At 40.4% G+C, this 15,673-nt stretch overlaps 2 protein-coding genes across 2 annotated transcripts; both read right to left on the reverse strand.

Moving 5' to 3' along the window:
* Positions 1-317: 317 nt before the first annotated feature.
* On the reverse strand, positions 318-5,405 carry LOC112276742 (putative polygalacturonase). The gene is made up of 7 exons (XM_024508376.3): positions 4,030-5,405; positions 3,357-3,620; positions 2,841-2,961; positions 2,484-2,658; positions 2,085-2,155; positions 1,532-1,737; positions 318-1,090 (listed from the first exon to the last, which is right to left on the reverse strand). The coding sequence occupies exons 1-7, from the start codon at positions 4,222-4,224 to the stop codon at positions 677-679; spliced, it is 1,446 nt and encodes a 481-aa protein (XP_024364144.1). The 5' UTR covers positions 4,225-5,405; the 3' UTR covers positions 318-676.
* Positions 5,406-8,778: 3,373 nt separating this feature from the next.
* Positions 8,779-11,958, reverse strand: LOC112277014 (uncharacterized). Its single transcript, XM_024508942.3, has 2 exons — positions 10,194-11,958; positions 8,779-9,580 (listed from the first exon to the last, which is right to left on the reverse strand). Exons 1-2 carry the CDS (start codon positions 10,825-10,827, stop codon positions 8,955-8,957), a joined length of 1,260 nt encoding a protein of 419 aa, XP_024364710.1. The 5' UTR covers positions 10,828-11,958; the 3' UTR covers positions 8,779-8,954.
* Between the last annotated feature and the right edge of the window lie 3,715 nt (positions 11,959-15,673).

Raw genomic sequence — 15,673 nt, forward strand, 5'->3', positions numbered from 1 at the left:
CATGGATAACATATCTTAAGGTAAACTAGACCCATCAAAACCAACTTAGATTACAACAAATTAGCAACAGGCATTAGAAAACTGAACGGACATGGTGTCGATGTGATTGCTTGTAGACAGTTCTCCATGACAATCTAGGTTTTCTTGTACACCATGCTGTTCTTAATTGTTTTTTTATGTGTGTAAAAGGATTAAAACATGTGCTTTTTTATGTGAAAACAATATTTTTTTGGAAGTTGTAAGTGAAGGGTTGAGTATTTCGGTTATGAAGAAACTGCAGCACAAAATGTAAGAGAGAAGGGGAGTTGGACAGAAAGTTGGGCAAAGTCCAGATGGAACCAGTGTTGGAATCATTATATTACAGGATATCCGTCAAAAAAATAACTCAGCCTATAGCTTCACTAAATACAGTAAAGCAACAACTCATCAATACCAAGAGCTCCATCGAACCCACAAGCCTTATATACTACACATTAGGACATTGGATATGCATCTGTAAGACCGTACTTTTGATTGTCCTACAAATGTATATCTAAGCAATAAATTGATACAAACCTGGAAGTGTTCCACAAGGAACTTATTAGGGGCAGCTTTGGACTCTCCAACACCTGACGCCTATTCACGTCGACAGCCTTTCCACATCCGCGCTCTATAGGAATCAGAACTAGTGAGGAATCTAGGTCTTTTGCTCCTCCTTAGTGAAGTCTGAGCATGGCTGGGGCCAAACGAAGAAGTAGGTTCCAGCGACTGATGAGCAGTTCCAGTCGTCGGATTCAGACTTGACGTCAAGAGCTATGTTGGCCAGGTGAATGTTGTGGAAGGGAGACTCAGGAAGTCCCAGAAATAGGCCAGCATGAGTTATGTTTTCCCCCACCACATTCTCAATTGATATATTTTCAATCACGGGGTAGTCTGTCCGATTCCAGTTTTCATCAGGATGCTCTCCATAATTTCCCGTAAAAGCGATTGCTGTGCCCACGGAGTGCATGTCCACGTTGTCCACTGTTACGTTTCTTATGTAGCCCCCACGGCCTAGTCCAGTTTTGAAACGTATGCCCCATCTAGCACCAAAGATCATCATGTGGTCAACCTGCGGAAGAACATAAAAGGAATGAGTGTGCAGTCTCAACGCTGCTGAAGTTGCACGACGTAATTAAAACAGGACGCGGCAGATTCAGCTGGTGATTAACTTTCTGGATCCATAGAACGTAGATATTCCCGACTGGAGACGCCGTCGAATAACGGTTATGAAGGGTAACGATTTATGAAGCACTGCTTAATCTTATGAAAACTGAACAACTAAATCTAACCAGTTACGTTATCTGGAGTAACATGCTTATGAATTTTCTGCTGGTATTAAGACGAGAGCAACCTTCATGATTCTAAAATCTTCCTTCAACTGACACAAATATAACTCCATTTTGATCATAATATAAAGCTTCTCCAATAGTATTATCGAGGGGTGAAGTAATAAATTTAAAAAATTGCAATCTCTTCGGTCGATGAGGCACATCAGGGATAATATACTAACCTTGACATCTGATATGCCTCCAGACATTTCGCTGCCGAAAGCGATTCCGGCACTAGTTTTTGAATGCACGGTTATACGTCGGACGTCAATGTGTTTGCTAGGCATGCCATATGAGGTTCCATACTCATCCCAACCACTTTTTATCGCAATTGCATCATGACCAACGCTGATATAGCAGTCTTCGATGCACACATTATGGCTTGAATCTGGGGACCATGCCTTTCGAGTTCATTAATTCTGAAAGCAAAACAATGAAACCTTTCCACGCATTGATTTGATCACGTATCCTTCCATCAATAAGAACAAGCAGAACGAGGCCAATTCCAAAGCTGACTATCGCACGTTATTCAAGGCTTGTAAAGTCAGTAGCTGGGATCCGTGCAATGTGTATAAACAAATGGTGGGAAAAAGTGCAAACAGATATCAAGAGCAAACACATCCCACTAACCTCAAAAAGAGGTGCTTCATGAAGAGTTCAGCCCAGAAATTACTAAAGACGACCCATCAGTGTTAAGCAGATAAAACTGTGCCATCAAGTTACTCGATTCAGTACCTGGATCAATGCCGTCTGTGTTTGGTGAATCGAGAGGAGCCAAAATAGTCATATCTTTGACCACCACATTCCTAAGCAAACCCACCAGTAGCACGGAATCAATGTACTTGTACTGACTCTAACTCGTAAATGAACGAGTCCTAACATAAAAGTGACGAAGGCAGTTCCACAAGCTGACGCATTCTATTTCGGGAAATCATTCTGTTTCAAAACATCTTGTGGCAGCGAAGGGACTACTTGTTAGCACATGAGATGACCAGAGCTTTGATAGATATTCTTCAAAGACTAACAAACGACAGTCTGAATTGCCTACGACATCTGTATTTCGCTCAGAGAAAAGATGGTCCAATGAAACTTTCAAAAGAATGAAGCATGTTAAATTTTTCACTCCAAGAATACCTGCAGTAGACCGGATGAATCGTCCAGAATGGTGAGTCTCGAAAAGTAAGGTTAGAGATTAAGATGTCGCTAGAGTCAATAAGCTCGACCAAGTGACCCCGAGTATAATCCAGCGTTTTATTATAGAAAGCATCCCACCATACAGCACCTTGTCCATCAATCGTTCCGTTGTCACCTGGAGAGAATGCCATTGCCGCAGTCAGTAAGATGAGCAATTAATCACCTAGGAGACTGGCATCTTGACATACCAAGCAGCTGAAAGAACAGCCTTGAAATTTACATATGCTGCTGCGACGATAATTGCCTGAAAATCCGTGGTCTTCAAAGATAGGAGCTTTAAAAGCATCAAGTTACTACCTGTAATAACGACATCTTCAAGCCCTTCGCCATTGATGAGGCTGCTATGCCTAGGACCAGGAAGCTCACGGCCTCGACCATAAGAGGGCAATCCAGGAATAATAGGATAATCCTTCAAGTCCTGAGGTTAAGCACAAATGGATTGAGGCATGAGGCACCTAGGCTTCGGAAGTAAGACCTCTCATACAATGGAGGATACACAAATGCAGGGTACATTAAACCCCTACTTCATATCCGAAAATTAAGGGCTAGTCAATCAACTGTAGAATATAATCATGCTACTTGTCTTTCAACATACAATGACGCAATGCTACACTCATCATATATGGTAAAATCGTTGAAATAGTCTTCAAAAGATTCGAATACATTGGACGCTAACATATTGTATGAGCTTCAACAAGTACATACTTGTAGGATTCTACTCATAGTAGTGTCATCGCAAACGAGCAGTATTCGCCTGAATGAGCATCGGTATACCATAAGCCAGTTGACACATTAGAAATGCTGAAGCCCTACCTGAGATCCGAGAATTGTAGCTTCGTTTTCCAAGAATAGCGTCAGATGACTGATCAACTTTATGCTCCCAGTAAGCCATCGTCCAGCAGGAATGTATAATTGCACCCCACCCTTGTCCGCATACGTGCGGAGATAAAACATGGCATTCTCGAATGCGTGCGTGTTAAGAGTTTTTCCATCACCAACGGCACCAAATTCACTGATGGAAACACTATGAGGCCGATTCTTCCAGTTTTTATAATTGTTAGCACAACTTCCCTCCGTCTGCAAAATTTGGAAGTCACAAAATTCAGCCAAAAGCTTCTGTACATAAGAATACAAGATCATTCTCCCGTGCAAAAGGAGAAAAGGAAATAGAAAGCATTCGAAGCACATCGTCTCAGGATAAGACTAAAATTAGAAAGATATAATAGCACATTCGTTTACCAGTTGGAGAGACTTTACAACAGACCCTAGAGCTGCCTAGAACTACAGACACAATATCGTGATGTATTGTCGCACTTCTCAAACAAAAGCTTATTCAAAGATTAGATGTGTCGCCAGCACAAGAAGCCTCACAAGTCATAGAATTTCCCCTTATATACGACAGTCAAGCAGACATATCCAAATGACAATGGAGGAGCTCACCGAAGTAATATAACATCAAGGCAAGGAAAGAACGGCAGAGACTTACTTCGACAGCCTTCAAGATACTCTCGTGACCGGTCGATAAAGTGGTAGTTCCTACCACTCCATTGGAAACTGATTCAGCTGAGCCAGAGAGAAGAGGCCGACCAAACGTGCATGTCTGGCGGCAATTGTTTGCACTCATACAGGTTAGGAGGAGGACTAAGACTTGGAAACTTTGAAAGCTAAGTCTCCTCATCATCGGACCGTCGAAATACAACGGAAGAGTAGAAAGCAGTTTAGAGAGACCATCCGCCTAGTGCGTCACCACTATTAAGTAATTTCTCCAAGAAGGTCCCTTTGATTCAGTATATCTGATTCTGGAGGATGCAGCTTGCTGATCGAAGGATCTCCCGCTAAACCTCCGCGATTGCCTCTTTGCTCAGTATGCAACCACTCGTTATGTACGTAAATAGAACAGCTAGCTCCTACTTAGGTCTTGCACAACACCACAAGACAATTCCGAGCTTGAAGATCCACAGAGGGCACGGATTACATCAATCAACTCGCAGATCAAGCACTGATTCACCGAAACATACTAGCTCATAACCTACAGCTGTGATGGTCTGAGCGTAAGAGGATAACTTCAGCTCTCTCTCTCTCTCTCTCTCTCTCGAATTTCAGTGTAAATCGCAAAGTACTTCACAGAGAGATGAAGGACACAACTGGACAAAAAAAACATTAACCAGTCATGCCAGTCGACACGTGCATCGCTCCAAATCTCAACTCCCTCGCATCCAATATAGGAACTAAATCCAGTGGCAGCAAAACATCAACCTCTCACACAGCCCTGGCTTGCAACACACACCGTCGGAATTGATTTGTCATTAAATCTCTTCTTCAAAACTGAAATCCAAACCAAACCAAAAACCAACGCCACCAAAATCGAACCCTCGCATAAAATTCAGGACACCTCGCCCATCGACCGGTCACCGTCCCTGCCCTACGAACAAGCTCAGCTGCGCGCAAGGACTCGAAGGCCCTGTCACGCCAGGCCTTCCCTCCATAGCCATCATAAACAACAAGCCCTCCTCTCTCTCTCCACCTCACCTCACCTTCTAACGTCTCCGCAACTAATACCGCGCCACTCCCACACCCTCACGCCCTCCGAGAAAATTACAATATAAAAATAAAACAAAACCAACTCGAATCCTACTCAGATCTGCGACCCCGTCGCAAGCGACGCCCTATACTCGCTCCCCCTCACTCGCTGTCTCTCTGCCCACTACTGCACCCTCTGCCACATCCAACAATCCTCCGCACATGCTCCAGTGTACCTGACTGCCTCTACGACTACTGCTACGCCCCTCCTCTCCGCCTCCCCGACGTCACAGCCATAGCCGAAACAAATGTACCATCGCCATTCCCAGCAAGCAAACAAGCCTCCGCCAGGCAGCTAAAAGACCCGTTGGGAAAAAGATAAAGATGGCACGGACCCGATGCCATTCGTCGCTCGTCGATTTTTTTTTTATCTACATTTGTCCGTGGCAGTCACCATGTTCCCCTTCAGAATGGCCCTCCTACACGGAAGGATCGATGAATAATTGCTGCGACGAAAGATCATCCGTCAATATGAGGTACTTCTGGTGGCGTCACTTTGTAAAGGGTTCATTTCCTGGTTACTATCTTTCAAAGAAGGGGATGAGCTGGAGGGAGGGCACTGGTGACGATGTTGATGCTGATGATGATGCTGATGCTTATGCTGATGTTGATGCTAATGTTGATGTTGATGATGATGCACTGGCTTCCAGACGCCGTGGACAAAGCCCCTACCAAACCCTTCCATTTGCTCTTACGACTGCACAAGCTCAGCCTCCTCGTCGCCGCCCTCTTCGTCGTCTTCGTTCCGTCGGGCTCGTTCGTTTGTTCGTCCTTTCGATATTTCGTTCGATCGATCGTTCGTTGGTCGGGCTCTAACCCTTCATTGTTTTGTGATCCTTTTGTTCATCTCTGAAACTGAAGATTCCGGTTGGTTTTACAGACACAGGATTTGTACATTACCCACCCAACCCCCCTTTCCAAAAAGTATGCTTCTTATGTACTTCAATGGTGGATTTAATTAAACAAATTATTGCATTCTAAGGGGAATCCATATTCTGCTTTAAAAAAAGCCCAGTTATGAGTCATGTTATTTATGTGTGTGTTCTATGAGCATCGTTTATTAATATATTATTAGGATGAGTTCATAAAAAATAAGACAAGAGATAAAACATCCATTTTAACTTGCACAGAAAGCTTACATTCAAAGTGAAAGTGAAAGTAGAGTATATATATATATATATATATATATGTGTGTGTGTGCGCGTGTGTGTTCAATAATAGGGGTGCATTGTTAAATGACTGTATTATGATGTATAAAACTGCTATCACAATCTTTTTTGCATGAATTTTATGATTTGTTTATGACATAATTTGTGTTTAGGATCATGTTATTACATGCATTGCAACTACATGCATAAATTCACACACACACACACATGTATACATTGCAGTTACAATGCAGTATTTTGATTATTTAAGGATACTTTATTATTAAAGGTACAAATTTTCAGTTTCCTAATTTTGTTGTTAAATCAACATTATAAGCATCATCATCATCATTATCTATATATACAACAAATACATAAATTATTTTAAGATTGCACTATTCAGTACATTCTATTTAAGGCGATTCATGTATTTTCTGATGCTGAATTCTAATTTTACAATTAATCAAACCCTTTCCACACATGTATATATTAATAAACAAGACTCATTACTATGTAATATATATATATATATATATATATATATATATACATATATATAAACACATGCACATACATAGTTGGGTAGGGGTGCACTTAGGGTTTGGGACAGGGAGTTGTGTGCTTAAGGGACAGATTTTACTATAGTGCAAGCCCCCCCCCCCTTCGCCTTGCAAGCTACAGATAGGGACCCCCCACCCTCTCTCTAATCACAATGGATGAGAGCTCCATGCCTTGGTTGCACCACCCTGCCACGTCGGAAGATGACGTCTACTTTCGTCGGACGATGACCTCTTTAACTCAGAGGGCCACCACTACCAGCTCCCCGCCCCTGCTCCCGCCAACTCTCTGCCAGGCTGGAGCCTCGTCGCCACCGTGGCGGTATGGCCCAGCTGGACAGACAGCTCAGCACTGCCCCGAAGGCTTCTGAGGAGATGGTCCTGGTCTCGGAGCATTACGCCACATAATGTGCCCTCCCGTTGTCCAGTCATATTTTTCTCTGGAAGTACCCGTTTCTTTAATATTATTCTTAATTTTGTCCTTTTGTCTCATTTCTTTTTCTTTTTCTTTTTTTTCTTTGCTACAAATATGATGTTACTATTATATTTTGTTGTCATTGTTTTCAACTTGCAGTAATTTTTATGATCGTCCAGATTCTATAAAGTATTTGTTATTCTGAATTGGTGTGCAGATTACCACACCATTAGAACTATAGATTTGGACCATGAGAGTATGTGTATATATATATATATATATATATTCATATATGGACTGTAAAGACACATTGTTTGAAACTTAAACATTATTTTTCCATGGTGATTATATGTACATATATAATCAAAAGTCTTCATCATTTGAAGTTTTAAGTTAAAACCACTGATTTTAAGAAATTACCATGGTGAAGTACATGACATCAATGCAGTACAAGTACTGGCTTGAATTTTGAAAGGATCCATACTTTGACATCAGTAGATCCGTTCAGGAGTGGTAGGCGAAGCAATTGGAGCATCTCCGACGGTTCTAAGACACCACAAGGAGTAAATCAGAGGCCCTCCATCAAGACCTTTACTGGTTACTAAAAAAAAACCAATTGAATACAAGTTGTAGTATGAGTTAGAAAAAAACCAATTGAATACAAGTTGTAGTATGAGTTAGAAAAAAACCAATTGAATACAAGTTGTAGTATGAGTTAGGGTCCAGAGGGCACTCCATTAGGGTGGATTGAATTAGGTTTTGGATGAGTTTTTGTATTGGGTGAGATTGATTAAAGAATGAAGTTTTTAATCGAGAATGAAATTAAGTATGGATGAAATAATTATTTATGAATGAGAAGTTATGTATGGATGATAATTTATACTTGGATGACTTCTATTAATGGACAATATTTAATAAAAATACTAAAAATAATAAAATAACAAATAACAAGTATATATATATATATATATATATATATATCTTTATTAAGAATTAAAAAAATAATTCTTTGGACATGCATGTGGTGAGTAAATTTCTATTGTAAATGTGAGTTAATGACAGGGTTTTGCTTAATAATTTGTGAGTTTGAAGAAGATTAAAGAATGATTTGATTATTAGCTATAATGTCTAAAATTCTCATAATAATTCACTTGTGAACTAGAATAACCTTCCAACTAATAGAGGTTTATTTTAACTCCCAACAAGGACATATTGTAACAAATTACTAACAAATGACTACAATTTGTTGTTACAAGCTTATATTAGCATTGTCTAAAATCTTTTAGATATGTACATTACTTTTTAAAAATACTTTAAATGCTTCCATAATCTTTTAGAACTTTTTTAAAAAAATTAGAATCCTCTGGAGACTTTTATGGGTTTCCAAAAATCTGATTCTATTTTGTAAGAGCCACCATAATTATTTGAATATTGAAGATTTCCGCAATCAGGATTGATGTTATCCTTTTCAGGTAGACACAGGTGTGCACAATGGGGTACCGCCCACTTCATGAATCAATGAAAATTATTCTACATTTTTTTTTTTTTTTTTTTTTTTTTTTTAATCTTACAAAACTGGAACCTAGGCTTGTGTCCAGGGATCACCATCTGCAACGAGAGAGAGAGAGAGCCTCACACTAACTAGATTGCAATACAATGCGAAAGCAATCCAAACCAGTCTGATCACACCAAGAAGAAGAAGAAGAAGAGTTTAGAAACTATACACAACTAGAAAACACGGGAGTACAGCTTTCGGGTTGAAAACAGTGAGCTCGTCCAGATTCGTTGCCATGCCCGGGGACACAGAGTCGTAGCCATCGGGGAGACAGGAAGCATCGATGAATCTAGAGGCTTTGTCTAAGGTTTTGCATATTCTGCCTGCGATTACTCTGCAGACCAGCATTGCGTGCTTCCCTCTCCAATTCTCTTTCTCCCTCGCTGTGATGATTTCGTGAGCTTTGCCGCTAGTTGCAGTAGTGAAGATTCCTCTTTCATTCCGAACCGCGAACCCCCATCGAATGATACTGCAGACGTTGCAAGAGGCCATGCTGCAGAGAGCAGTAGACCCGTTGGTTCCTAGACTACAAACGAACGAGGAGCCGTAGAATCGGAGGAGTTCGTTCCCGTCTGCTAGACATCGCTCATGCTGCATGCCCTCGTCGCTGGCTGACTTCTTCACAGCGTCGCGATAGCTCTGAAACTCCGATATGTGTCTGTCTGTGTTGTCGATTTTGAGAATTCGCTCGATTCTGACGCAGGGCGCCTCGACCGACCAACTTGTCTTGAATATGATCTCTATCACGTTAAGGGACGGATTTCCTCTCCCGAGCTCCGAGACTGCGGATATAGGAACCCAAGTAAGTTCAAATCAGAAGTGCCGTAGTCATTAAGAATTCTAGATGCTGTACTGCGTAGAGAAGTCACGTGACTTGTGGGTGAAGTGAGTCTAAGTTTGATTTAATTCTGAACACCGTATGCAGAGATTTTAATCAGTAACTGAAATGAACCAAACTTGCTTTCCACAACATGCTGCGAGACATGACTTCATTACATACCGTCCTTTCAATGGACAAATTGGATAATCAGTGAATTAGTCTACCTAAGAAGCGAAGAAAAATTTCTATGTGCCCAGGCTTACAACAGGTATTGAATTGTGAGCTAGGCATCCCATTATTGGGGAAGCAACACACAAACCGGACGTATGTCCACAAACACAGAGATAGGGGCGCACATGGAGAGCATGATCATCGAGGAACTACAACTTGTTCCACCCACCAAAATTTTAACAATCACTACCCATGGTTATGCAGATTCCCAGTCATCAGGGTTCGTTAATAGAGAGAACCCCGAGAGGTAGTTTGAAAATTCAAAGAAAACTATTCGAGAAATAGGGACAATCACTCAATACCCTTAACAGGTGTTTCAGGGCACGGGTTATCTGGGAGCATACCAGCGTGTCGGACGACTTGATGCATCTCCAGCGCCTCGGGCTTGGAAAAAGCCTCTCCACACTTCGGATAAACGCACTTCGGAGAGAGCGCGTCATGATGGTGAGTATCCCGAATAACAATCCCACCCTCACCTGAATTGCAGTGCATGCTACACTCGCTACAACCTTTCACGAAACACAAATTGTCCTTAGATTTCGCGACAGTATTGACCAGCTCCTTCGAAGTCCTGGTAGCTTCCTGTACATTGGAAATGCTATACTGTTTCAGGAAACTTCTGGTGGGTTTTGTTTTCAGTGGGGCACGGTGCAGGGAATCAGCGTTCTTGGTCTTGTGGACGACCACTTCGTCCTTCGGAAGGCTCTCGCAGGTAGAGGGATGAGACACAGATCTGCTACCAAGCAGCGTGCTATTCCCTTGCAGCATTTCCTTCAGGTTGGCGATCGAAGGAGTACAACCTTGACTACAGCCATTACTGCGAGAAGGGGACTTGGGATGATCACCTCTGAGAGGAGTTGACGAGAAAGAACCGAAACGAGACTCATGCGATATGTCCGAGCCAGAATCGCTCTTGAACGAAATTGACTTCGCTTTGAAAGAAATAGATTTCGCCCATGAGAAGCAAGGACCCGGCATTGTTATTCAACCTTGAAGAGCTAATTCAGTCACAACAATGGGTACCATCCATCTCCTGACTTGTCAGTAAGATAGCTGCTTCCAGTTTCCTGCCTCCGCTCCCAGAGATTCCTGAAGATGGATGAAGCCTAGACACCTCCTGCACGATTGATGCCAGCGCAATACCTTCCTGAGCTTAGAGGGTCGGGTGAATAGTAACACTACTGATTCGATCGCGAACCTTGCAGAATAGGATCACACTTTCTATTGCCATTTCGTTCACTGGCATAGTTTTAGATAGCTAGTCAAATTCTTTAACTGCAACCGTTTCAATCTCTTTCCGACGGCACTAGGCAAGAACGTGGCACTGATAAGTGCCGTTGTGGTGATCTTGCAGCAACCTCTGAAACAAAAGAAATCCAAAATCCAGAATCGAGAAGAAAACCTGCCCTGTCCAGACTACGGAACTCGTCCAAAACTTTAATCAAGTAGACTCTTCGTGCGGTAACGACACATTCTTAGGCAGTAAGAGAATCTACGAAATGTGAGAGAGATGAAAACAGCCACCAAAGGTTCACACTGCAAGCAATAAACCGCCTCGCAAACAGAGAAAAAAAACAACAGTGATCATAACCAAAAATCCGGGTATCGAGACGAGAATTGCATCTGAACCATCACAAACACTGGTCCCTACAACTGCCACAGACCACGTCCCTCAAGCCCACAACCGGGACCCAATCACCTAAACCACCACGCGACAGTCCACCACCCACCCACTCAGATGCTAACAAGCGCCATGAATCAGAGACTGATGCGCGACTAGCTTGCTGGAGGCCAGGCTGAGTGGGACTGAGGGTGAGCCGACGGCGCTAAACAGTGATTAGGGAACAAGTAGAAGAAGAGGATCACATCTCGAGCCGGGTGCAAGGAGCTCAAGAGCATCAAACGCCGCGCTAAAGATGCGCACACGTCTTGGCTCTTCTAACATTCCCCTCCCTATCGCTCTTTCTCTCTCTCTCTCGCTCTTTCCAAGCAACAATTCCTCCGGCACCCACTCTCTCGCACACTGCCAGCGATCAGGCACGAACCCAGACCAGTCTCCGAGGCACAGCGGAACCTGGCTCGCCTAGTCAACTGGACCCCCCATGGTCCGCAGGTTTCTCAGCCTGGCATGGAGCGACGAGGGCAGCAGCGAACGGGGGACTTCAAGCCCACGGGGACGATTCGAGCCTGTGCGACGAACGCGGGCGGAGGAACAAAATTAGATGCGATCGGGTGCTATACTTTACTGTTGTACACAGTCATTTGGGATTGGGAGCGGGCTTTCATGGTAGAGCGAGCTGGAAATAGCTGGAAGTGGGATGTTCATGGGAGCTGCGACGCGATCTTCACCGGCTTTTATTGGCAGGATCGGGGGGAGGAATCCGGTGCCTCGGCAACGGTAGGAAAAAAGAAAAAAGAAAAGAAACCCAAAAAAACCGCAAAAAACCCATACAAAAAAAAAAAAAAAAAAAACGCAGCACGATTGTTCACCACGATTGCGACTCTAGGCCTCCTCCCTTCGCGACGTCGGCACCGCGGCACCGAATTTTCATCCATTAAATCAACGAATGGCGCTATTCGTCACCTCGAATCAACAAAACTCCATCCAACTTCCCCACGTCCACGTCGACCAGCTCCATGACGAATCACGAGCCTGCACAATGCTGGTCACTATATAAATGGATGATTTTTTATTTCATCCATTGAAGGGATAGGAAAGGGCTGCCAATCGTTTTAATGCTCACGCAAAGCACCCGAAGCCTTTTACTTTCTCTTGCCTTTTTCTTTTGGCTTTTTCCCTGATAAATTCGAGTGGGAGTGACGTCACCCATCCGAATGCGATGGTGGGGAATGACTGGCCCGTGAGGTGTAAAGAGTGTCCTGCATAAAGAGATATTCTCCGGAAGTGTAAACACGCCCCTGGTCTCCGTTCACATGTAGAAGCGATTCTATTTGTGGATCTGGATTCGACTTTTGGGTTGGCTAGACTGGTCCTTCGCATCGTTTAGTTGGTGGGATGTGTGAAAAGGGGTATTATCCTTTTGACCTGGAGGCCTTGGACCCTAGGCTCGGAACCGAGCCTGGTGCCTCGGTCTTCAGGTTGTGTAAAAATGGAATCCGAACCAAATTCAAATTCACCTTAACGAGTGTGCGCTTGTGATTGGCTGGTGTTTGGATGAGATTCCCTCTTACTCTTGTGGATGCGGATGAATTATGGATGAATTTTTTTGATTTGGTGTGGATGGATGATAGTTTTATGCCACTGATAACATGCGTCTTGTGCTTCATGAGAGTGGTTTATTGACCCAGTAAAGACTGAAATTGGAAGAAAGACGTGGAGTGCTACAAATCATGGTAAAATCATTTGTTTACATAAAAACCACATGTTGTGTATACGTTGATTCTTCATATTATATTGAGTTTGAATTTGAATGAACGTGTAATACTCAAAGGGACAGAAACACAAACCATACTTGAATATTAATGAAAAATGATGTTGTTATATGTATTAATCATAAGATGGGTAAATTAAATAAATTCACACACACACACACACACAAAATATACATACAATAAAATTAAAATTTTAATCCTGTCAGCATATGAAAAAAAATGAGTACTGATTATTCATTCATTCATTCATTCATTCATTCATTATTATTATTATTATTATTATTTTCTTTGTACCAATTACAATTTCACTGGCTCCGAAACAATAATAACAATAAAAAAATTAATACCAAAGAATAATAACAATAAAAAAAAAAAGTAATACCAAGCAATGATAACAATAAAAAAAAAGAAGTAATACCAAACAAACAATCAAACAACTTTGCAATAGTTTTACAGCACACAAGTGCCAACCTTGTGGTGTCTCTCTTTCTTTCAGAATCGTACAATACCAATTATATGAACTTTATGGAAAGTACTTTAAAACTACATGATTATACAACAATTCGGATAATAAACACTAATTATATGCAAACTTTTGAACGTTTTTTCATTGTTTAAAACGTAGAAGTACTTTTCATAAAGTGATATGTTCTACTGAAATGAAAATTTTACCAAACCAGAGACTCAAATCACATAATTCATTCAAAAACATTGCTTCTAGATAAGCTGATTTTGAAATTCATTATTTATTTATTTTTACGAATTCCAGTAAAAATGAACTTCACAATGATTTTCTTTTGTTTTCTTTTGCTTGTTTTCTTGGATGAGAGTTTAAGGATTCTAGATAATGGTCTCATTGCACATTTAAATATATAAAGAAAAACTATTTAAAAAGGAAAAAAATACAAAATACAAAACAAAATAGAACAAATATAATCATGATGTGACCAATTAATGAGAAAGCAAATCATTTCGTTTGAAAATGCCTTTTGGAATAGAATTACTATAGCTAGATGGTTGTTATTAGCTGAAAACATTTATGATGCTAAGAGTTGGATTGAATAATAAAAGAATTGTCTACGTCAAAAAGTTAGGAATTCATTCTTTACAAGAACTCATATCATCTAAAATATACGTGATATGATACAACATTTAATTTTTTTGTACGAGTTACTTAATTAAGACATAAAACGTATATAAACTCAAAATACAAAATAACTGATACAGCACCATATTAACTAATAACACTGTAGATACATTCAACAAAACGAATGAACATTTATGTGTAGATGCATGCAATATGAAGGAATAAACATAACACATGACAGTATAACATAATTAAGCACTGACATAGTTATTTGAATATATATATATATATATATATATATATATTCACACACACAAATTCATTCACATGTGTGTGTGTATGAGTTTAACAGACAGAACCAAATAAGAGTTGTATTTTGAGAATGGGACTACAAAGGTCACTTTCTTTTGTTATTTTCAGCATTTTTCACATTAAATATAATCAACACATCCAATTCAATTAAATCTTCTAAGTCTGTATATTTTACATGTATCTTGATTACCTAAAATGCCTAAGTGAGCATTTCAATAATTTATGAATGAAGTGCGTGCGCACAAACTCTCTCAGACACACACACACACACACATATATATATATATATATATACACACACACATACATATTATAATTGTTTTATAAATTTTTTTAGTATGGTTAATAGATAATGATAGGGAGGGCAGTTCTTACTATAAGAAAACCTCTTGAAAAAATCACAAAATTTGCAACAATGTGTTTTAAAAAAAAAACCGTGCATATTTTGAATGAATTTTCAAGTTGAGATATAAAGTTGAATGAATTCATAAAAAAATCATTATAAACAAAATCCTATATATATATATATATATATTAAAGAAAAATTAAAAAAACATAAATAAAATGTTTTTGATTTTTTGACAAAGTTAATAAAGTGATGAGTTAATTAAGCTTGAATAATACAACAAATTAATGGATATATGCCATGGATGAATGTTGGATGGTGAATGCATTGAGGACATTGTAAGAATTATTAAAGTGACTCATTACAACAGATTAAGGTCAAACCTATTTGAAATCTCTACACTCTTCAAAGAGAGATTCAATGAAATTGACGTATTTTGTATGTATATATGGAAAAAAGTTGCTAAGTTGGTACCAAGTCTCTTGGCAAACAAAGAGCCTCAGCTGCATGTAAAGTCTAATGTCAAGGACAAGAATATGATAAAAATAAATAAGTAAGTGAGACTTCTCTCAAAGAAAGATGAAAAAATAGAAATAACTTGATATGCATATTAAGAAAGAAATTGGAATGGTGTCACGAATTTAGAATACTGACTAGAAATCTAAACAAGAAGCTCAAGAAGAATC

This window comes from Physcomitrium patens, chromosome 24 (assembly GCF_059467195.1).
Source record: "Physcomitrium patens ecotype Gransden chromosome 24, ASM5946719v1, whole genome shotgun sequence".
In the NCBI taxonomy this organism is placed as follows: domain Eukaryota; kingdom Viridiplantae; phylum Streptophyta; class Bryopsida; order Funariales; family Funariaceae; genus Physcomitrium; species Physcomitrium patens.

Coding starts and splice junctions, on each gene's coding strand:
- LOC112276742 (XM_024508376.3), bottom strand. CDS start 4,224: ATGATGAGGAGACTTAGCTTTCAAAGTTTCCAAGTCTTAGTCCTCCTC. Junction 2,962..3,356: donor CTACAATTCTCGGATCTCAG/GTAGGGCTTCAG, acceptor GCTTAACCTCAG/GACTTGAAGGATTATCCTAT. Junction 2,659..2,840: donor TGAAGATGTCGTTATTACAG/GTAGTAACTTGA, acceptor CATTCTCTCCAG/GTGACAACGGAACGATTGAT.
- LOC112277014 (XM_024508942.3), bottom strand. CDS start 10,827: ATGCCGGGTCCTTGCTTCTCATGGGCGAAATCTATTTCTTTCAAAGCG. Junction 9,581..10,193: donor TCAAGTCGTCCGACACGCTG/GTATGCTCCCAG, acceptor CTATATCCGCAG/TCTCGGAGCTCGGGAGAGGA.